At 43.7% G+C, this 22,448-nt stretch overlaps 2 protein-coding genes across 2 annotated transcripts in view; one reads left to right on the top strand and one right to left on the bottom strand.

Annotated features, from left to right (window-relative positions):
- Positions 1 to 697: 697 nt before the first annotated feature.
- Positions 698 to 7,695, bottom strand: LOC110202537 (uncharacterized). The gene is given in 6 exon segments (XM_078154502.1): positions 698 to 1,569; positions 1,572 to 2,908; positions 3,634 to 3,729; positions 4,283 to 4,409; positions 6,919 to 7,005; positions 7,612 to 7,695. Coding segments are annotated over 5 exon segments (1,641 nt in total). The 5' UTR covers positions 6,955 to 7,005; positions 7,612 to 7,695; the 3' UTR covers positions 698 to 1,524.
- Positions 7,696 to 10,223: 2,528 nt separating this feature from the next.
- LOC110202560 (vomeronasal type-2 receptor 26-like) overlaps positions 10,224 to 22,448 on the top strand; it is a 33,093-nt gene continuing 20,868 nt past the window's right edge. The window contains 2 exon segments of the mRNA XM_020978783.2: positions 10,224 to 10,457; positions 18,670 to 18,964. Coding sequence (XP_020834442.2) covers positions 10,243 to 10,457; positions 18,670 to 18,964 — 510 coding nt within the window. The 5' untranslated portion in view covers positions 10,224 to 10,242.

Raw genomic sequence — 22,448 nt, 5'->3', positions numbered from 1 at the left:
AGTCAAACTGACATTCCATGTCCTACTTATTCTCCATGCTTGAAACTCACACCTTTCTCCCTTCCCTCAGAGGGTTAAGGGGAAGAGACAAAATCAAGCTACCTTTTTCTAAGCCATCACTAAATTTGATATGCATACCATCTATGCCTTTAATACAGAGATTACATGTGGATGATGCTTTAAAATTTACAAAGTGGAGGTACCACTTTACAGCTGTCAGACTGGCCAATACAACAGAAAAGCAAACTGATACATGTTGGAGGGTATGTGGGAGAACTGGGACACTAAAGACTGTTGGTGGGGATGTGAACTGATCCAATCATCCTGGAGAGCGATTTGGAACTATGCTCAACAGGCAGTCAAACTGTGCACACCCTTTACTCCTGCAATACCACTACCAGGTTTATATCCCAAAGAGACTAAAAAAGAGAAAGGGAAAAGGACCTATTTGTACAAAAATATTTGTAGCATAAGAAATGAGGAACAGGCAAATTTCAGAAAAACCTGGACTTGCATGAACTAATGCAAAATGAAATGAGCAGAACCATAAGAATATTGTACAGTAATAGCAATATGTACAATGATCTACTGTGAATGACTTAGCTCTTCTCGGCAACACAAAGACATAAGACAATTTCAAAGGACTCACGATGAAAAATACTATGCACATCCAGAGAAAGAACTGATGGAGTCTGAATGCAGATCAAAACACACTGTTTTTAGCTTTATTTTTTCTTCTTTTGGTCTGTTTCTTTCACAACTTGACTAACATGGAAATATGCCTTACATGATTGCACATGTATAATCTATATGAAATTGCTTACTGTCTTAGGGAGAGGGAGGTGAAGGAGGAAGAAAATCTGGAAGTCAAAATGTTTTTAAAAATGAATGTTAAAAATCGTCTTTACATGTAACTGGGAAAAAATAAAATACTATGTAAAACAAAAAAACAAATCAGAGCGTTTTACATATATTATCTCAAGACTGATAAAAACATTCAATGGACTAAGCCTCAGGAAAAATCCCTAAAGGCATTCAGCACTGACCACTTTCCAAGCTTCTATTAAACCATTCATAACCACTCAAACAGACACTAAACTGTTCTAATCACCCCTACCTAACTATACTATTGTCTCTCCTACATCTTTCTGTCTTTCATGTTGGAAGCATGATATTCAGGAAGCTGTGTGCTTTGGCTGAAAGACCACGGTATTTGCTCTCCTGATGGTCCCTTTACTTTTTGGACACATAATTGCCACTCACCACTGACTCTCCCCTCTCCAGTAAGAGCTCTCCTGTATCAGTTGAACATGGTCAAGGAAAAGAAGGCAACAAATTGGTTACTTGTGAAAGTATATGCCTCATTTCTATCTCTAGTCAGCAACTCCCTACATTGAGGAAAAATAATTCACCATCATAAATTGAAAGGCTTTCCACATGATTATATTTCTTGGATCTTTTCCAATATTAAGTACATTTATCAAAAAGTCTCTCCCAGAGAAATGTATTGCTTCAACGATTATACTAATAAGGTTTCTCTCCATCATGAATTCTATCATGAATCAATAATGTTGACTAAGTGCTGTGATCTGGGGGAATGCTTTCCCACATTAATTACATTCATAAGATTTCTGTCTGGAATGTATTCTCTTATGGGATGAAAAACCTGCACCCCTAGTGAAGGATTTTCCACATTCAGTGCATTCATATGATTTTTCTTTAGTATGAATGCTAACATGACGAGTAAGATCAGACTTCTGAGAGAATGCTTTTCCACATTCACTGCATTTATAAGGCTTTATTCCTGTATGAATTCTCTGGTGCATAGAAAGTTTAGAGTTTGTTGGGAATGCCTTTCCACATTCATTGCATTCATAAGGTTTCTCTCCACTATGAATGATACTGTGATGAGTGAGAATGAATTTCTGAGAGAATGCCTTCCCACATACACTGCATTCATGAGGTTTTATTCCTTTATGAATTCTCCTGTGCAGAGAAAGGTTACTGTGTGATGTAAATGTCTTCCCACATTCCTTGCATTCGTAGGATTTCTCTCCAGTGTGAATTCTCTGATGTAGAGTCAGTGCCGTGCTCCAGGGAAAGGCTTTCCCACAATCACTGCATTTAAAAGGTTTCTCTCCAGTATGAATCCTACAATGTCTTATGAGATGTGCCTTTTGGCGGAAGGCCTTTCCACATTCACTACATTTGAAAGGTTTCTCTCCAGTATGAATTCTGTAATGTTGTATAAGTTTTATCTTCTGCGGGAAGGCCTTTCCACATTCACTGCATTTATATTTGTTTTGACTCTGAATACTAGTGTGCTGAGTCAGATTTGCCTTCTGACAGGATGTCTTGTCACATTTTGTCAATTCAGAACACTTTCTTTCTGTATCAGTTCTCTGGTATCGACTAAGTTCATTATTCAGGAGGAAAGAATTCCCACTTTCATGATATTTCTCTTCAGCGTGAATCCCATATTTTTTAATGTCATCAAAATCATAACTGAAGGTTTCCTGACATTTGTTAACCTCAGAATATTTCTTCTGTGAATAGACTTGATTACACTGTCTTTGGCCTGACTCCCCGGTGAAGTTCCTCCACTGGTTATCACCTCTATGGAGACCCATCACTACAGATGCTCCCTGCTGTGGAGAAAGGACTGGGCCATATTTATTGCACTCAGAGCCTCTCCCTTCATTGGGAGGTTCTGTTGGGTTTACTTTTGCTTTTCTAGGGTATTTCTCCTCATTGCTCTGCTCTCTCTTTAACCTGCCATAATACTCCCAGGCTCTTCCCATCTTGGAGATGCATGGGTCATCCCATGAGGGTGCTTGCCGGGCTAAGTCTTCCACAGAAACACCCATCTTTGGAGTCGACTCCTTGGTCTGAGGCCTGGTATCCCAATCTGAAAGAAAGAAAAAGTATGAATAGCCATTTTATTTGGAAGAATGAGTTTTTGCCTATGCTTCACTTTCTCCAATATTCTGGTTATTATAAGCAACATACACATTGCTTTCACTTGAATTGAAATCTATTCTTACGTTTTATAAAGCTTCTTTGTAATCACCAGGCTTATCCTTTCACGTGGCCTAATAATATTCTCTCAGGTGAAAGTGCCAAAACTGGTGCAGACAATGTGCAATCAATGCAAATGCTGACAACTGGTGGCTCCTTTACACCAATAAGGACAGTGCAGCTTAAAGTATTTTTCTTTCATGGAAAATTCTTCCTCTGAATATCACACCTGAGAGAGTCATGAGAGTGATCGCTGGGTCTAAGAAGAAGTTCTGTGGAGCTCCTACACCGCAGAATTCCACTTTGCTTTCCAAAAAGATAAGAACAATTCAAAGTTCCACCCACAGTGGAGCAGCGTTCCTGCGTTCTGAAAGCACCCACAGCATCTCATCTATTTAGCCATACCTACTGACTCTGATGTAAAAGGTGACATTATCCAAACAAGCCAGAGGAGCAGGGGAGAAAGTATCTGGAAGATCTATGGCTGGGAGAAGACTTCATGACCAAATACGTCATCATGGAGATCACAAATGTCCCCATTTTCAGGGGGCTCAAAGATAAATGGTTAGCTGAGCAGTGGGGTGTCATATACTCAACGGCCTGGAACTCACTCACCTGGCCAGACGACTCTTAGGACACTACCCGTTGGAATCCCATATGCTTCCCCCAACTCCAGCTGAGAGATCACGTCCTTGTTGGAATCTGCAAGGCCTAGTGATAGGAAACGGAAGAGTGATGGAGAGGGAGGGTAACCTCAAAGTCTGAGCCTCACAGCCCCCTAGGAGCAAGGAAGGAAGGCCCAGGCAGGCTTGGGGCTGGAGATGACCACACAGAAAACATAGGAAGGCTTATATGGCTTATATTCCTAGGAAGAGAAGGGAATGAGACAAAGAATGGAGCTGGGTTCAGAAAGGCAATGAGTTCATTTAAAACGTTCAGTACTAAAGGATCTGGGACATTCATGACTTCAAACACTGCCCTGGGACTTTAGAAAGTGTCTCTGGCACAAGGGAAGAGAGCTGGAGTTAGATCACATTAACGAAACAGTCTGGTTCCAGACTTACAAAGCAAGGGCCCTTCAGCTGGGACCAGGGAGCACAATCAGCCCATCTTTTCACCCCATCGTGATTAATACACGCTTGCCTCTTTTTTTTTTTTTTAACAAGCCAAAGCATCAGTGCTCAACACTAAACCAGCCCCCAGCAGAAGGAAGCAAATAACCTTTCAGGGGCAGATCCTGAGTCCCCAGAGGAGCCATCCTTACTCAGGCAGACCAGGTTCCTGTAGTTCTCCAGCATCACCTCCCAGTAAAGCTCCTTCTGAGAAGTGTCCAGGTAGCCCCACTCCTCCCAGGTGAAGTCCACAGCCACATCCTTGAAGGTCACTGATTCCTGAAACAAATAAATCTGTGCTTGGCCAGGGACCATACAGGGAAGGGAGGTGAAGCGGGCAGGAATGAGAAGAGCTGATTCTTACTATATTCAGGTTGCAGAGTGTTCAAAACAAAATCTTGGGGAGCATTTACTACATGCCTCAGATTCTGAATCATGTAATACAAGAACACTCATTGTCAAGTCGATAAAGATTTATGGAAGGTCTATCCTGTGTCCGGCTCTGTGCTGAGCCCTGGAGATTCAAAGAAAGCAAAAACAGTCCCTGCCCTCAAGGAGCTCACAGTCTAATGGGGGAGACAGCAAGCACCTGACCACTGACAAACAACGTCTAGACAACACTTTCCTCCCAACCACCTTGCGAAGACCAGCATTCCTCATCCCTGCTTTACAGATGAGCAAACCGAGGCTGAGAAAGGCTTTGTGGATTGCTCATGTTCACAGACAGGATCAGAGCTATGGCTCCCACCCCTGCCTCCAGAGCCCGTCCAAAGCTCTCCACCAGACCATGATGCCTCCTTCTCAGCAGCTCAGGTTTACCTTTGGAAGTCTTCTCCCAAGGCAGCAGAACCAAGCAACAGGCCTTTGTTAAGGGCTAACTATGTGCCAGGCACTGGGTTACATGATGGGGATGCAGAGAAAAAGCAAAAACAGTCCTGCCTGGGGCCAGCAAGTCACTAGCAGCTGAGGGGGCAGGAGTGGGTTCCTGTAAAAGTCAGGGCTCAAGCTGATCCGTGAAGCAATAAGTCAGTGCCTCCAAGAGGGGCAAGGTGAGGGGAGAAAAGCATTCCAGGCAGGGAGGGGAGGCAGAGGCAGAGAGGAGAGATGGGGCTCACGTGTGAGGAACAGAAAACAGGCCAGGCTGGCTGGGCCACAGGAAGCAGGGAGGACTTTAACAGGCTAAGACACAGGAAGGTAGGAAGGGCTCAGTTTGTGGAGAACATTAAATGCCCAACAGAGGATTTTATACTTGATCCTGGAAGTCCTAGGGAGTCACTGGAGCATGTTGAGGGGCAGTGGGGGGCCCAGCCAGACCTGTGCTACAGGAAAATCACTTGAGTGACTTGTGCAGGAAGGGCTGGAGTGGGGGGAGGCTTGAGGCAGGAGACCCAAAGGGGGCAGGCTGTCTATAAAGTCCAGGTGAGAGAGTAAGAGGCTCTGCCCCAAGGCGGTGGAATGGCCATCTTCTACACTGAAGGGTGGCTCTTTTTTAAATCATACGTTACCTTCTCACTCACTGAAATTCCAAGTCGGTCCCTGAGCGAAGTCAAGAACCTCGGCCCTTACATAATCTTTAGGACAATTGTCCCTCAGAATGAAGCTCCATTAACTGCTCATATTTTCTGAATGTCATTTCTCTACGTTCAAAATTTTTTGCTTAATCAGCATTTTCAAATGAGCCTCTATAAATGTGCTTGTGCTAGGATCAGATTTCAGTGGCCCAGGCATAACTATTCAGCACGGTGTGAAATTTAATGTGAACTTCAAATGGAGAAACTAGGACACATAATGGTAAACACTGGTTATATGGAAGATGTCATAAGATGGAAAGTAAGAAAGTCCCATCTGGAGATCCAGGACACAAGGGCTTAAACGAGGTAGGTAGCTTGAATTTACAAAAGAAAAAGTCAAATGACTTTGGCAGGTGAATGAAGGATGAGTTGGACTGGGGAGAGGCCAGACACCAGAAGACCAAAGAGCAGACTCTGCTAAGAGTCCAGTATGAGGTGACCAGGGCCTGCACTGGGAGAGGGCTGGGGCACTAGACAGAGAGAATGTGTGCAGTAAAGAGATTGTGTAAAAAGAGAAATCACTCAACTTGGCAGCTGACTTCATATGTGGGCTGAGAGAGGGAAGGAACATTCAAAGGGAACAATGACGCTGCCAGCCTGAGTGACCTGGAGGGTCACATTCAGAGACAGGGAGGGTTTGGGGGGAGATACTGAGTTATCCAGGGAGACGGTGAGTGGGAGATGCCTATGGGGCATCCTGCTTAAAAAGTCCTAGTTATTTGTTGTAGATTCAGGAGTGGAGCCCATGGCACAGGATGAAACCCCCAAGTGAGAGAGCTTGGAGAGAGGGGGAGGGCAGGCCAGAGCCTTGGACAAGCCCTCCAGACAGAGGGCATGACGTAGATGCTGACCCAGCAAAGGAGGCAGAGAAGGGAGGAGTGGTCAACAGGAAGGAGGAAGGGACCCAGAGGGAGCAGGGCCATGAAACTATCAGGGAAGAATAGATGAGGCCTGAGAAGAGGCCACTGGATTGGGACATTTGGGGAGGGAGTAACTACTGAGAGGATCAGAGAAAGTCACCCAGGAGATCTACCTTTCAGGGTCCCCCAGATGTTGAATCAAGTCAGATGAACCAACATTTATTAAGTGCCCACTAAATGCTAGGCACTAAGTGGCTGATCAGCCCCAGGTGCTGTAATGATAGAGAGCATTGGAGAAAGGATCCGTTTATACTGTGACCTGAGACACCTGTCAGGGAGGAGGATGATGCTGCTTACCTGGGGGGGCCTGCTGGTGAGGAACTGGGGGCCCATTCTGGCTCCTTGCTGCTCGCACCCAGGCCCAAGGGGTCCCAAGAGGCGGAGCTGGAAAGGAAAAGGCAGCCATGAGGGGGGTGGGCCCTTCCCCCTCCCCCCAGACCTGCCCCTGCCTGGGAAATGCGCACAGTGTCCCGGGGGGGCGGCCTGTCTGTGTCCAGTACTCGGGTCAACTCAACGTGCATTGATGAAGCGCCCACTGTATGCCTCGCTGCACTCTAGCTGCTGGAGATGCCAAGGAGACAGAAAAGCCCAGACTGTGCCCCTCCCCCAGAAATGCCAGGTCATGTACGTGATGACAGCTGGGGAGGTGAGGGAAGCAGGCTTTGGGGCTGGAGGCTCCTTTCCCAGGGGTCCGAACCCCCAAAATGCAGGGGGGTGGTAGTCCAAGGACATTCATGTCAGAGTGGGGGATCTGGGGAACAGGAGAGGGGAAGGGGAGGGAAGGGGAGCTTGGACGTGGGGAGAGAAAGAAGAGGAGGACGGGAAATTGAGGGGGGAGGGGGAAGAAAAAAGGAGGGGGCGGGGCAGTCCCGCCTCACAGCCCCCCCAGGATCCAGGAGCCTTCGCCCCATTTGAGAGACTCGCCAACTGAGGCAAGGAGAGGGGAGGGGGCGGGGGTGCCGGGCGCCCGTCCCCTCCCCTCCCCCTCACCAGACCCAGGACAAGCGCTGCCGACTCCGCAGGACCAAGAGCTACAAAGCCCTCGGGGTATCCAGGATGGAGAAGGAAGCGGACTCTACTGCATCTGCGCAGACTCTCCCTCGGGCCCCCCCTTACGGAGGGACGCGTCCATTGGCTAGCTCGGGAAGGGGCGGAGCTCACTCAGCCTTCCGGCCCGGGAAGGGGAAGCCTCTCCGGACTGGGCTGCGCACTTCACGCCCCGCCCTCCCGGGGGTTGCCTGGGGCTTTGAACCAATCCGAGGCGCTGCCGCTGCCGCTGCCCCGCCCCCAGCAGCACCAGCTCTACTCAGGAGTCCCCCTCACTCACCTGGACCGAAGCTGGCTGGGATATCTCCCCTCAGTATCCACGGCCTTCCTCTGCTCCAGCTGGTTGATCACTTTGGGTTTAGTATCTGCGAGGCGTGTTCACTGGAAAATAGAGAGTGCCAAGGACAGAGATCCACCCTGGAATTCGATCCCGGCCTTCGTCCTTCTGGGCAAAAGTGGGATTGCTTGGAAGGGAAGGAGGGTGTTGGGACCATGTTCTACACTGTGCCCCTACGAAGTGTGGGGGAATGGGTTACAGAGCAGGGCTGGGCTCAGAAGATGGGGAGTTCCCTGATTCCAAGTACCTACCAGGGGAGTTAAGGAGAGAAGGGAGGATTGGAGCTAGGACCCCAACGTCAACACCATCAAGCTGAAAGTCTTCTGCTCCACCAAGGAAATACCTTTCCCCTGTGAACCAGTCACAAAAGAATAAGGAATCTCTGGCCTTTCCATGCCATACTGTAACTCTTCAACATGCAATGCACCCCCACACAACTGGGTTGGGGCTCAAATGAGATCATGTAAAGGGATTTATAGGCAGAATGTAGAAGTCAGCTACATACTGATTCCAAATCAATCTCTACTGGTCTTCCTAGTGTATTGCCCTTCATTCCAGGAAGGCTGGTGGGCAGGAATAGTTATGGAGGATGGCCAGCATGCTGAAGGGCTATAGATTATACATACACTGATTAAAGGAACCGGACACGTCCAGGCCAGAAGAGAAAATATTTAGGTGTGTGAGGCATATGATGTCTCCAAGTGTTCAAAGATTAGTCACACAAAGGTTGAAGAGGAAGAATGGATCAAGATGGCAGGGGTGTGGATTTCAATATGACATGAAGAAAACCTCCTAACAATTACAGCTGATCAAAAATGGAAGAAACTGTCCCAAGAGGTGGTGAGGTCCCCATCACTGAGTCTTTAAGTGGAAACTGAGCTTGTACAGGAAATTCTAAAGCTAGGATTCCCTTTGAAGTATGGATTAGACTAGAAGCCTTCTGAAGTCCCTTGTAATTCAAATCCTTAAGGATTTGTTACTTTTCAAGGACAGTCACTTATGTCATGATGGGGTGGTGGGGTCAGTAAAATTGCAGGTCTATGGAAGAACCATCATGAAGGGGGGTGTCTACCCTGTATATGGGCTGGACCTGATGACCTCACAGGGCCTTTTCACCTCTGAGAGTCTGTTATATATCTCTAATACTCAAGGTATTGTGATGGGACATTTCTGGAGGGGGGAGGGGAAAACAATGGGAAGTGTAAGTAATTCATGGCCAAGGACAGCACTTAGCAAGGATCACTCTGGGCCCCCAGTTGTGTCAGGCATGGACTGCATAGCCCAAGGGTAACACAAGGGTCAGACAGGAGAGATCATGGAGAATAGTGTTACACTTGGAGTTAGGAAAACCTCAGTTCAGATCTGCTTAGTAGCTCTGTGACTTTTTCCCCATCCATAAAATGGTGGGACAATGATAGAACCTTCTTCATAGGGTCAATGTGTGGAGCAACTGCATAATACATCCAGTGCTTTGCAAGCCTTCAAGTGCTGCATAAATGTAGTTGTTGTTGTTGTTACAAGTGTGTCTTGTAGGCTGTTGGCCTAACTGCCATCACTGAGAGTTTGTGATCTCATCTGCCTGAAGCCCAGAATCATGTTGGAGAGAATTTTGCCTGACGTAACCATCTAGGTCAGCGCCAGAGTCCCTACAGCCACTTGCTGACACGGGGATACATATGTGCCCCCACCTCAGGAGGAGGAAACATTCAAACAGGGAAAATTAGCCTCTTAAGAGACACAAAGTTTCTTTGGTCCCAAGAGCTCTGCTAGGAACATGATGAAGGAGATTCCAAAACATGACTTTCTGCTTCTATTTTGGTTCTCCCCTTGGACTCAGGGACAAAGCTGGAGATGCCTCAGGCAGGGATGGTCCCCAGAGCTTCTCCTTGGCTGAGGATGGATGGTGATGTGAGGGAAAAGCCAGACCTTTGTCTACTCTCAAAAACAAAAGCCCTAAAGGGGTACAATGGCCTGCCTAAGAGCCAGGGATGTTAAATACTCTCCTCCTTCCACACTGCCCCAACACAGCCCTGCCTCATGTTCAATAGTGTTTCCTTACGCATACAGAGTAGGGCTTTGCATTGTGATGTTTCAGCTGCTGGACAGCTCCCTACCAGAAAAAAACCCAAGTAGGAGACCTTGTGTCAGTGCTGGCCATCATTTGACTGCCCCCAGACTGGGGGTTTGACGTGATGTTCAGGGTGATGCTGCCCGACATTCAGAGAATATTTTCCCAGATGATTCCTGTACTCCTGGTAACACTCCCACAGCTTTCATCTTCTGTGCACAAGACTGAGAAGCCCCACTGCTTCCCTAAAACCAGTCCCAGCCTCTCCAGAGATGGAGATGTGGTGATTGGGAGTTTTCTCTCCCTGTATTGAGTAGAAGTAAGGAGTGTCAGAGAAGCAGGACTGTTGGAAAGTCATCCTAACCAGATCTGTAGGGATTACAAGTAAGTGCCTGCATGACTATCTCACACAGTCTCATTTCACTGTGATGATTCCAAAAGGTCCTGACAGAAGGAGCCCCAACCTGTTGTCTTTAACACTTTCTCTGTGATCCCTGGAAGCTCTAGCTCTCTGATTCCACCACCTGCAGAGCCCTTTGGCTGACCTAATACTAAAGCATTTTGTAAACCTCAAAGAACCATGTTACCCTCTATGGGCCTCCTTCCCTATAAAATGGAGCACCTACCTCCCAGGATTTGGGGAAGGCATTTTCATTGCATGTGCTGTCATGCTTAGACCTCATATACACTACTGACAGCTCTCTGGATGATCCCACTTAAATTTTTACTCTGACTGATGCCACTGGGAAAATATAGGACAACACAGGAGATATTTAATGTGTAGAAATGCAAATCCAAGCAAGAAAAGGACAAGACTCTTGACTGAGGAAGCAGACCTTTGGCTTTCCAAATCCAGATCCTTCTCCAGGGATGTTTCTGCCCCAACAGAATCATGGTGAAATAGCTTGGGAGTCACAGAGTTAACAGGTGGACTTGGGTAGGTGAGTGGAGGTGAATGAGAGGGGAAAGGGGTGTGAGAAATGGCTGATGGGAGGCTGGACCTCCCCTTATGAGTCCCTGTGTCTGCCTTTCTGTCCCTTTATCCATTGGTCACTCTTCATTTCTGGTTTTCCCCTGTCCTCTGCTTTCCTCTGCTTACTAGGTATATCTTCATTATTATTATAGTTGATCTGCACATCAGCCCTATGAAGAAGGTGCTATGATTGTCCCCATTTTTTGGATGGGGAAAAAGTCACAGAGCTACTAAGTGTCTGAAACAGATCTGAACTGAGGTTTTCCTAACTCCAAGTGCAATGCTATTCTCCATGATCTCTCCTGTCTGCCCCTTGTGTTACCCTTGGGCTATGCAGTCCATGCCTGACACAACTGGGGGCCCAGAGTGATCCTTTCTAAGTGCTGTCCTTGGCCAAATATATTCACTACAGCTGATTATACTGATTGAATCTCTTTTTAGGTTCTTCTTTCTTCCCTTTTAAGGCTATTTTTCACCTGCTGCTCAGAGTTGGTCCCAGTCAGTTACTGGGGGGTGAATGGTACTGCTTCCTCCACATATGGTGGCTTTTTAAAAAAAACATACAAAACCTGTTTCGATTGACAGACATTGTTGATGGAGAAGGAAAGTTCCTCCAATAAAAATTCTAATAGAAAAGAACAAGAATATGGGAATGTTTATCCAGGAGAATCAGTTAATCAACATTTATTAAGCATCTATTGTGTGCTGGGCACTGCGCTAGGAGCTGAAAGATGGGCACAAAGAAATAAACCATCCCAATTTACCAGGAGTTTATACTTAATGAAGGAGACAACAATTATATATAAAATATATATGCCATCAATATAATGTTTACAAACACATACAACATGGTTACATATGAGGTAACTTGGGAGGGAGGCATAAGAAGTTGGAAGGAGTCAGAAAGGCATGCTGGAGTTGTGTGTCAAATGAAGGGAGGGGTCCTAGGAAGTAGAAGTAAAGCTGGGATGTATTCCAGGAATGTGGGACTTCCAGTGCAAAGGTACAGAGAGTAGAGATGGGGTGTCATGAGTGAGGAATGGAAAGGCCAATTGAGCTGGATTGGAGAGTGGAAGAGGGGGAGAAATGTCTAATGAGGCTGAAAACAGAGGTTGGGACCAGGATAGAGAGGGCTATGAATGCAATAGCCTGTTATTTACTATTGCAATAGGCTGCTGTTTTGGTCTCCCTCCCAAATCTCTCCTCACTTCAGGTCATTCTCCACTCAGCTGCCAAAGTGATCTTCCTAAAATGGAAGTTGGACCATGTCATGTCCCTCTCGGTAAACAACAGGAGCTTCCTAAGATCTCCAGGATGAAACACAGAATCTTCTCTTTGTCATTCAAAGCCCTCACAGCCTTATCTCCTAGCTTTCCAGTCTTCTTACACTTTGCATTCCCCGTGGACTCTGACTTTCTTGCTTCTCTTCAAACAAGACACTCCATCTCTTGACTACAGATATTTTTACAGACTTTCTGTTCTTCCCCCCTCCCCCTTCCCAGAATTCTCTCCCTCTTCGTGTCCACCTCCTGACTTCCCTGGTTTCTTTCAAGTCCTAGCTAAAATTCCACTTCCTACAAGAAGCCTCTCTCTAGCCTATGCCCCTTCATACTAGTAACTTCCCTCTGTGGATTATCTCTAATTTTCCTGCTATAGCTTTCTTATACAGAGTTGTTTGCTTGTCGCCTGTTTCATTAGACTGTAACCTCCTTTAGAACAGGACCTGTCTTTAGTCTTTGTATCTCTAGGACTCAGTACAGTGCCTGACACATAGGAGGTAAGTAATATAAATTTATTGGCTGACTGGCTACTATGGCAAGTAAATGCAATAAAGGTAAACTGAGGTGGGTATCGATACATAGGTACATGGGGAAGGAATGAGAGGGAAGGGTGAACATTTAGTCTCTTTCTCAGTAATCTATTCCTAGTGTCCATTTCCTCAGCACATCATACCTCAGGGCTCAGATGTCACAGACAATCATTGGGTTTCTGAAAACTTCTTTTCATCACATTCTGGAATTGGCCTGTTCTCAGAGAAGCTCCAAAGGGAGGGACTTCTCTGGTTCTGGTTACTTTTAGAAATTATTAGATTTTTTGCTAATATCTTTTTGCAATACAAGTTAACACAGCCACTTAAATTTTACTTTTTCTGACAACCAAATCATAGTGAAACCAGCTCTTCATGTGAAATAATTTACCCCATTCTACCTCTCCCTTCCTTCCACACCCATCATACTCCTCTTTTTCATCCCTTAATTTCATTCATTCAAATTCTCCTTACTTTCATACCCTCTGTCAATGTATATTCCTTTTAGCTATACTATTAATGATAAAATGTTTAAAAACTGCAAGTATCATCTTCCCATGTAGTGATGTAAATAGTTTAGCTCTATTGAATCCTTTATGTTTTCTTTTGCCTTTTTACATGTTTGTGCTTATCTTGGGTCTTTATATTGGAGGCCAAAATTTTGGTTCAGTTCTGGTCTTCTCCTTATGAAAGCTTGAAATCCTTCTCTTTTTTTTGAATGACCATTTTTTCACTTGATGTATTATGCTTAATTTTGCTGGGTAAGTGATTCTTGGTTGTAGTCCTAGCTCCTTTGCCTTCAAGAATGTCATGTCCCATGACCTCCAATCCTTTAATGTTGCAGGTGCCAATTCCTGTGTCATCCTGATTGTGACTCCCTGATATTTGAATTGGTTCTTTCTGGCCACTTGTATTTTTTCCTTGACCTGATAGTTCTGAAATTTGGCTATAATGTTCCATAGAGTTCTTATTTTGTAATCTCTTTCCTGAGGTGATCAGTGGATTCTTTCAATGCCTATTTTCCCCTCTTGTTCCAGGACATCAGGGCAGTTTTCCTTGATAATTTCTTAAAAGATGCTATGTAGGTCCTCCTTTTGATTATGGCTTTCATGTAGTCCAGTGATTCTGATATTGTCTCCCTTAGAGACAATTTTGCTCATCTTTTTTTTTTTTGGCCTTTTTCCTTTTTTTTTTTTAAATTTGGGCTCTGCTCTTGGGGTGGGAGGGTCATTGCCTTAGGCTTCTTGTGCCAGGGGTCCTGGCTGTTTACTTTGTGCTGTACTGAGGTTGCCCTGAGGCCCCTGGGGGACCCTTATGTCTGGTGCTGTTCTGAAGGGGTGGGGGGGGGTGGCTGGTGCCGCTGGAAGCCGTAGGTATCTGGAAGCTTATCTGGTGCTTAGCTGGGGTCCTTGTGCCAGTGTCTGACATGTGCTAAGGCTCAGTGGGGTGTTTCTGTGTTTCTCTGGGCTGTGCTGAAGCATGTGGAGGTCCAGCTGCTGGAGGATGCCTGTCTGCCCCGGGCTACACTGAAGCATGTGGTAGTTCTTGGAGCTGGAGTCTGCTGCTTCCCCTACCTATGACAAGGCATGTAGGGGGTCCTCGTGTTGGCAGTTGACTGCTCTGCCATACTGGGGCTCAGGATCTCCTGCTGGTTAGCTGAGGTGGGGCCTGCTGCTGGCCTTCTGGGACACCTCCTATCCTATCCTCTACCTCCCCTGCCCCAGTGAGATGGACCTCTCCAGCCAATCCTCCAAGTCGTTTGGGCTAAAAGATTGTTTCATTCCATCTTTTTGCTTGTTCTGCTAATTCTCTCTTTAACGCATTTCCAATGAGAATAAGGTACCAGCATTACAGTCCCCTCAACTTGATTCTTTTGTATCAATTCTTCCTTTCACACCTCATTTGTAGAATTACTCCTTTTTATCTCTCTCTACAGTTGTTTTTAGAATCACCCCATTGTACACAGCTCAGCCCAAGCCTTTCTTTTCAAACTACCCAAATAATGATGACAGTAGTAAGAGTACTGATACCATTTTCACATATAAGAAGTAAACAATTTGGCCTTATTGAGTCCCTTATAATTGATCTTTAATGTTTACCTTATAAGTCAAATCTTCCATTAAGTTCTGCTGTTTTTGCCACAAATACCTGAACGTCTTTCAGTTAGTTAAATGTTCATTTTTTTAAATTCAGGATTATACTTAACTTTGCTGTGTAAGGTACCCTTGGTCATAACTCCAGCTCTTTTGCTCTATCAAATATACTATTCCAAGACCTATAGGCCTTCACCATAGTAGTTCCTAAGTCTTGTGTAATCCTTATTGTAGCTTCATGATATTTAAATTCTTTTTCTCTTGTTGCTTGCAATATTTTGTCCTTAAGCTGGGAACTTTGAAACTTGGCTATAATATTCCTGTAAGCTTTCCTCCTGGGATCTCTTTAAGGTGGTGAATGGTAGATTTTTTCTATTTCTGCTTTGCCTTCTTGTTCTAGAACTTCAGGGCAATTTTCATGGATAATTTCTTGTAATATGTACCAAGATTCTTCTTTTTTTTTGTAAGTTTCAGGTAGCCTGACTATCCTTATATTGTCTCTCCTTGATCTGCTCTCCAGATCAGTTGTTTTTCTGATGAGATATTTCACATTCTCTTTGATTTTTCATTCTTTTGATTTTGCTTTATTATTTTGTGGTGTCTTATAACATCATTAGCTTCCCCTTACCCAATTCTTGTTTTCAAGGAATTATTTTTGTCTTTAAGTTTTTGATTCTCTATTTGCAATTGGTTGACTGTCTTTTCATAATTTTCTTGATTTTCTTTCATTGCTTTTATTTTTTTTCCTCATTTTTCTTCAATCTCTCTTATTTGTTTTTTAAAGACCTTTTTACATTCTTCTAAGAACTCTTTTTTTGGTGTGGGACCATTTGACATTTCTCATTGAAAAAAGGAGTGCCTTTTTTAGCTCCACTATTTTCTTCTGAATATTAATCCAGATCTTCTGCATCCCCAAGGTAGTTATCTATGGTTGGGTTCTTTCTCCTTTGCTTCCTCATTTTTATTTTTATTTTGTTTTTAGCAGCTATTATTATAATCAAGTTCTAGTCCAGAGGAATGGGGAATGATGCCCTAGGGCTCAAGTCCTTCTTACTGTTATTTTCTTGACTTTGCCCCAGGGCTCAGACTTAGGCACTCCTCTCCACTCTCAAGCCAAGGCTAGGGCTCCCAGCCATAGTGTCCCATAAATTCTCTTGTTCCCTGCAGTCCTTCTGGTGGCTGCAAATTACAGCTATCCTCTCTGCCCTGGAACTGAAACCAGCCAGAAGGTTTCCCAGCCCTCTGCTCTGCACTCACCAGGTGTGTGCTAGCTCTTTCTCCCATACAGCTGCAGCCCAGGATAAGTCTGGTCAGCACCACTGTGCTTGGAATTCCTAGACATTGGAAGTCCTTCAGTCTTCTCCTACTCAGCCTTCAGACCCCTATACTCTGGGAGTGAAAGTTCTTGAGGCTGAGGCTGCCTCCCAACCCAGCTGCCCCCAGTGCTTGTTGTTTGGTGATTCCCCAGAGTGGGCCTGAAAGTGCTTGCACTTCACTCAGGTCAAACCTCAGCCCTTAGAGGTCAGGTCTTTCCTGGGGTCTTCTCAAGTTGCCTTGGGAGGACAACCGCTTTACCCCACTTTGGTTTATTTTTGCTGTTCTATGTGAACTCCAAGGCAATTCTCTGTCTTTTTTGTGGAAGGAATTTGGAGAGCAAAAAGCTTGCTGACCTACTCTGCCATCTTCCCAGAATCCTCTTCTCTGGAGAAAGAATCTTAAAAAGAAAATCCATGAAGATGGGACTTGTGACATGAGCCCTTACATGCCAAAGTAGGCATGTAAGCTAAGGTTAAGAGCACTTTTCTAAATTGGCATTGACTCCACCATCATTTCTTCTTAAGACTGGCTTTCATTTATTTCATTCTTCACCTCAGATTCAAGCCCCGCAGAGAGAAAAACTTCATTTTGCTACCTATAACTTCCCTAGGATGTGAGTGAGCTGCGGATAAATAATCCTCAATATTGTAGAATTACAGAGAGAAAGCAGTAAAAGAATGAACATTAGAGAGGAAACTATTATAATTCAGTTAACAAGCATTTATTAAGCACCTTCTATGTGTTAGGCACTGTACTTAGTCCTGGGAGTACAAAGAAAGAAAAACATGCTTCCCACCTTCAAGGAACTCATGGTCTAATTAGGGAAACCATACGGAAACAGCAAGATACATAGATATAGATATAGATATAGATATAGATATAGATATAGATATAGATATAGATATAGATATATGTGTGTGTATGTATATGTATGTACATATGTATATATACACAAATACACATACACAATGCATATATTGCATATATATGTATGCATGTCTATATATATGTATATACATGTATATATATGATCTATAGATATATCTATATATTATATATGTCTCTACCTCTACATCTATCTATATTATATGTCTCTACCTCTATATCTATCTATATGTATACATTATATATGTCTCTACCTCTACATCTATCTATCTACATCTATATATTATGATATGTACGTCTCTACCTCTACATCTATCTCTCTATCTAATCGGAGGCACTAACAGTGGGAGAAAGCAGGAAAGGCCTCTTGCAGAAGATTAGACATAAGCTGACTTGTCAACTCTCATGGAGTGAATAGATCAAAATCTAGGACCTTCAGGCTTGATCATCACATGATTGGATGTGCTTCCTTCCTTCTTTATCATATCCTTCTAGGACTACTTCAACAACCTCTTCATCGGTCTCCATGCCTTAGGTGTGTTGATTATATCCAGTTTGTTCTGTGTATCTCTGTAAATTACTATGTAAATAGTTATTTGCATACTGTCTCCCCCATCAGACTGCAGGCTCCTTGAGAGCAGGCACTATCTTTGGCCTTTCTTTGTATCTCCAGTGCTTATTGCAGTGCCTGGAATGTACTTAATGTTTATTGATTGACTTACCCATCTCGACTCAACTGCCAAAGTGTTTTTTTTTTCTCAAGACTGACCTTTTCCTCTCACTCAGTAAACCTCAGTGGCTCCCTAATTACTTCTAGGATAAAATGTATCTGTTTGGAATCAAAATCTCTTCAAACCTGAGTCTTTCCCATCTTTCCAGTCTTCTTGTATGCTGCTTCTGTCCATGCACTTTACATGCCACCAATAATGCCTTATGTGATGTTCCTTACACACTTCCATCTCCATGTCTACATTGGTTGTCCCCTTGCTTGGAAAGCTCTTTCATGTCACCCTCACTTCCTAGAATCCATAGATTCCTTCAAAATTAAGCTCAAAGGACACCTTCCAGAAAGATGCCTTTCCCAGTTCTCCCTCCCACCCTCACTTCTGCTAGTGCTTTCACCTTTTTTTTTTTTTGGCTAGGCGATGGGGTTAAGCGACTTGCCCAGGGTCACACAGCTAGTAAGTGTTATGTGTCCAAGGTCGGATTTGAACTCAGGTCGTCCTGAATCCAGGGCCGGTGCTCTATCCACTGCTCCACCTAGCTGCCCCTAGTGCTTTCACTTTTAAGATGACCTTCCACGTACTCTGAACTTATCTTGTATAGATATATTTGTACATACATTCTTTCTTTCCATTACAACAGAAGCTCCTTGAAGCAGGGAATATTCCCTTTCTTTGGATCCCCAACATTCTACACAGTGCCTGGCACAGATTAAATGCTTCATAAATTCTTGTAGATTGATTCAGATGGATTGTCTTTGAATATTTTGTTCTTGGTTTCTTACTCTCTGCCCCTCAGATGGCTACACAAAAATTATCAGCAGGACCTAGCCCTGGTATTTGCTGTGGAGAACATCAACAGGGATCCCAATCTACCACCCAATATTTCTTCTCTGGGATTCCAGCTCTACAATGCCTACCACAGTGATGAGGGGACCTTGGAGAGCTCCCTGAGGTGGCTGTCTGGGAAGGGTCCGCTCATCCCCAACTACAGCTGCAGAGGGCAGGGCAAGTCTGTGGCTATTATTGGAGGAGCCACATCAGCTCTGTCTGTCCAGATGGGGACCCTGCTTGAGCTTTACAAGGTTCCACAGGTGGGGATACTGAGCCTGTTTCCTATTGTGCCTTTCTTAGATCACTCGGTCTGGGGAGTAGTGAAGCCATCCTTGAGTAATGACCAGACTATGGACTGATGATATAATTGATTACACAACTTTTGTCATGCCAAACAAAGGGTTCTAGAGATAAGCTAGAGCAAATTCCCTGTCACACAGAATCAGACACTAAAGATCAGGCATGGGCAGCTGTTTTCCCAAGGCCAAGCAGCTGCTTGGCAGCAGAGCAAAAATAAGAGCCCCAATGCCTCTGTTTGTTGTTTAGAACATATTAAACAAAATATACTGTGTGTGTTTACAAAGGGGAGATGCTGAAAGCAAGGAGATTAATTAGGAGGCCATTCCAATGGTCCAGATGAGAGGTGATGAGCATCTGAACTAGGGTGCTGGCCATGTGAGGGGAGAGAAGGGGACAAAACAATAAGCACTGAAGTACTTACTATGTATTAGGCACCGGAGATACAAAGAAAGGTAGAAACAGTGAAACTTGCATGCAGTGAGCTCAAAATCCAACAGGGGATACAAAAAACTGGATACATACAAGATTTAGGTAGAGGAATTGGCGATAATCTCAGAGGGAAAGCAATACTTTAAGGGGGAACAGGAAAAACCTATTATAGAAAGTGAGACTTTAGATTTGACTTGAAAGAAGCTAGAAAAGCTGGAAGGTGGAGACAAGGAGGGAGATCCTTCCAGGTATGGCAGATGTCCAGTAAAAGGCACAAAGGCAGGAGATGGCCAGGGGGTGGGCCTTGTGGTAGGAACAGAAAGGAGGCCAATGATACTGAATGTAGAGTATGTGGAATGGGATAAAATATAGGAAGTATTGGAAGGGGCCAGGCTGTAAAGTGCTTTAAAAGCCACCAAATATTGTGTTAGACCCTGGAGGTAACAAGGAGTCACTGGGGTTAATTGAATAGGAGACTGGTATAGCCAGACTTGTATTTAGGAAGATGACTTGGGCAGCTGAGTGGAGGATGGAGTTGTGAATAGAGTTCTGAGGCAGGGAGATCAACTAGAAGCTATTACAATAGTACAAGTGGGAGGTAATGGCAACATGTGCCAGGGTGCTGGCAGTCTCAGAGGGAAGTATACAAGACACACAATGTTAAGAATCAACAAGACTCGGCAACAGATTAGGTATGGAAAAGGTAGCAGTGAGAGAGTGAGAAATCAAGAATGACACCTGGGTTTAAAGCCTAAGTGACTGGGAGGATGCTATTGCCCTCAGTAGTAATAGGGAAATTAGGAAGAGTGGAAGGTTGAGTAAAGGCTATTAGGAGTGGAGGTGGGGATAATGAGTTTAGTGTGGGACCTATTGAGTTTAAGATATCTGAGATATTCAGTTCACAATGTCTAATAGGCCATGGAAGATGCAAGACTAGAGGTCAGGGGAAAGGTTGGGGCTGGATGAATAGATCTGGAATGATATAAAGGTAGAACTGACAAGACCTGGCCATGAATTGGATATGGAGAAATTAAAGAAGAGGAGGCAGTCAAGGATGAATATGAGGTTATGGACATGGGTCAGAGGAAGGGGTGAATGGCTGACTTCGAGAGAAATAGGAAAGTACAGAGAAGGAGGAGTTTGCAGATAGGGAGGTAGTAAGCCCCATTTTCTTTTTCTTAACTCATTATATTTTGTTTTTTTCCAATAACATGGAAAAATATTTTAACATCAATTTAAAAAATGTTTTAGCTCCAAATTCTCTTTCACCCAACCCTTCCCTTCCCCCTTCTTGAGAAGGCAAGTAATTTGTAAAGAATTATGCATTTGCAGTCATTCAAAACATATTTCCATATCAGTCAGGTTGTAAAAGAAAACAGACCAAAATGCCCCCAAGAAAAATAAAGTTTTAAAAAACGATGCTTCAATTTGCATTCAGACTCCATTCTTTCTCTAGAGGTGGATAGCATTTTTCAATAAAAGTCCTTCAAAAGTGTCTTGGAACATTATATTCCTGAGAGCAGCTTAGTTATTCACAGTTGATCATTATGTAATGTTGCTGTTACTGTGTACAATGTTCTCCTGGTTCTGCTCACTTCACTTTCAATCAGTTCATGTAAGTCTTCCCAGGTTTTTCTGAAACTATACTGTTTGTCATTTCTTATAGCATAATAGTATTCCATCACAACCACATACCACAACTTGTTCAACCATTCCCCAATCAATGGGCATCCCATCAATTTCAAGTTCTTAACCACCCCAAAAAAAGCTGCTATAAATATTTTTGTACAAATAGGTCCTCTTTCTTCTTCAAAAAATCTCTCTGAGATACAGACCTAGCAGTGGCATTGCTGGGTCAAAGGGTATGCAGAGTTTTATATCCCTTTAGGCACAGTTCCAAATGGCCCTCCAGAATGGTTGGATCAGTTCATAATTACACCAACAGTAGTATCTCATTTTTTTCTACAAACCATCCAACATTTATAATTTTCTTTTTCAGTCATATTAGCTGATCTGATAGATGTGAGGTGGTCCCTCAGAGTTGTCTTAATTTGCATTTCTCTAATCAGTAGTGATTTAGAACATTTTTTCATATGACCATAGATAGCTTTGGTTTCTGTTTCTGAAAACTGCTTTTGATCCTTTATATGATTTGATATAACATATCCTTTGATCATTTATCAGTTGTGGAATGACATATTCTTATAGATTAGGCTCAATTCCCTATATATTTGAGAAATGAGGCCTTTATCAGAGAAATTTGAAGTAAAAAAATTTCCCCAGTTTTCTGCTTCCCTTCTAATCTTGGCTAGATTGGTTTTATTTGTACAAAACCTTTTTAATTTAATGTAATCAAAATTATCCATTTTATATCCCCCCCCCCAATGTTCTCTGTCTTTTGTTTAATTCATAAATTCGTCTCCTATCCACAAACATGACAGGCAATGCGATTCATGCTCTCCTAATTTCTTTATGGCATTACCATTTATTTCTAAACCATGTACCCTTTTTGACTATATCTTGGTATGTGGTGTGCCATATCGGTCTGTACTTAATTTCTGCCAAACTGATTCCTTGTTTTCCCTGCAACGTTTGTGAGATAGTGAGTTCTTGTCCCAAAAGCTAGGATCCTTGTATTTATCAAGCACCACATTATTGTGGTTCATTTACTACTATTTACTGTGGACCCAATCTATTCCGTTGATTCTTAGCCAGTATCAGATTGTTTTGATGACTACTGCTTTGTAATACAGTTTGAGTTTTAGTACTGCTAGGCCACCTTTCTTTACATTCCCCCCCCCCCATTCCCCTGATATTCATGACCTTTTGTTCTTTCAGTTGAATTTTGATATTTTTTTTTCTAGCTCTTTAAAATAAGTTTTGGTAATTTGATTGGTATGGTAGTGAATAAATAAATTTAGTAGAATTGTCATTTTCATTATATTGACTTGGCCTACCCATGAGCAACTGATATTTTTCCAAGTGTTCAGATATGACTTTATTTGTGTGAAAAGT

The sequence above is a fragment of the Phascolarctos cinereus genome, unplaced genomic scaffold, assembly GCF_003287225.1.
Source record: "Phascolarctos cinereus isolate Bilbo 61053 unplaced genomic scaffold, phaCin_HiC Scaffold_4;HRSCAF=312, whole genome shotgun sequence".
NCBI classification, from domain to species: domain Eukaryota; kingdom Metazoa; phylum Chordata; class Mammalia; order Diprotodontia; family Phascolarctidae; genus Phascolarctos; species Phascolarctos cinereus.
Note: the sequence above shows the minus strand (reverse complement) of the source record. Positions and strands in the feature narration are given on the sequence as shown.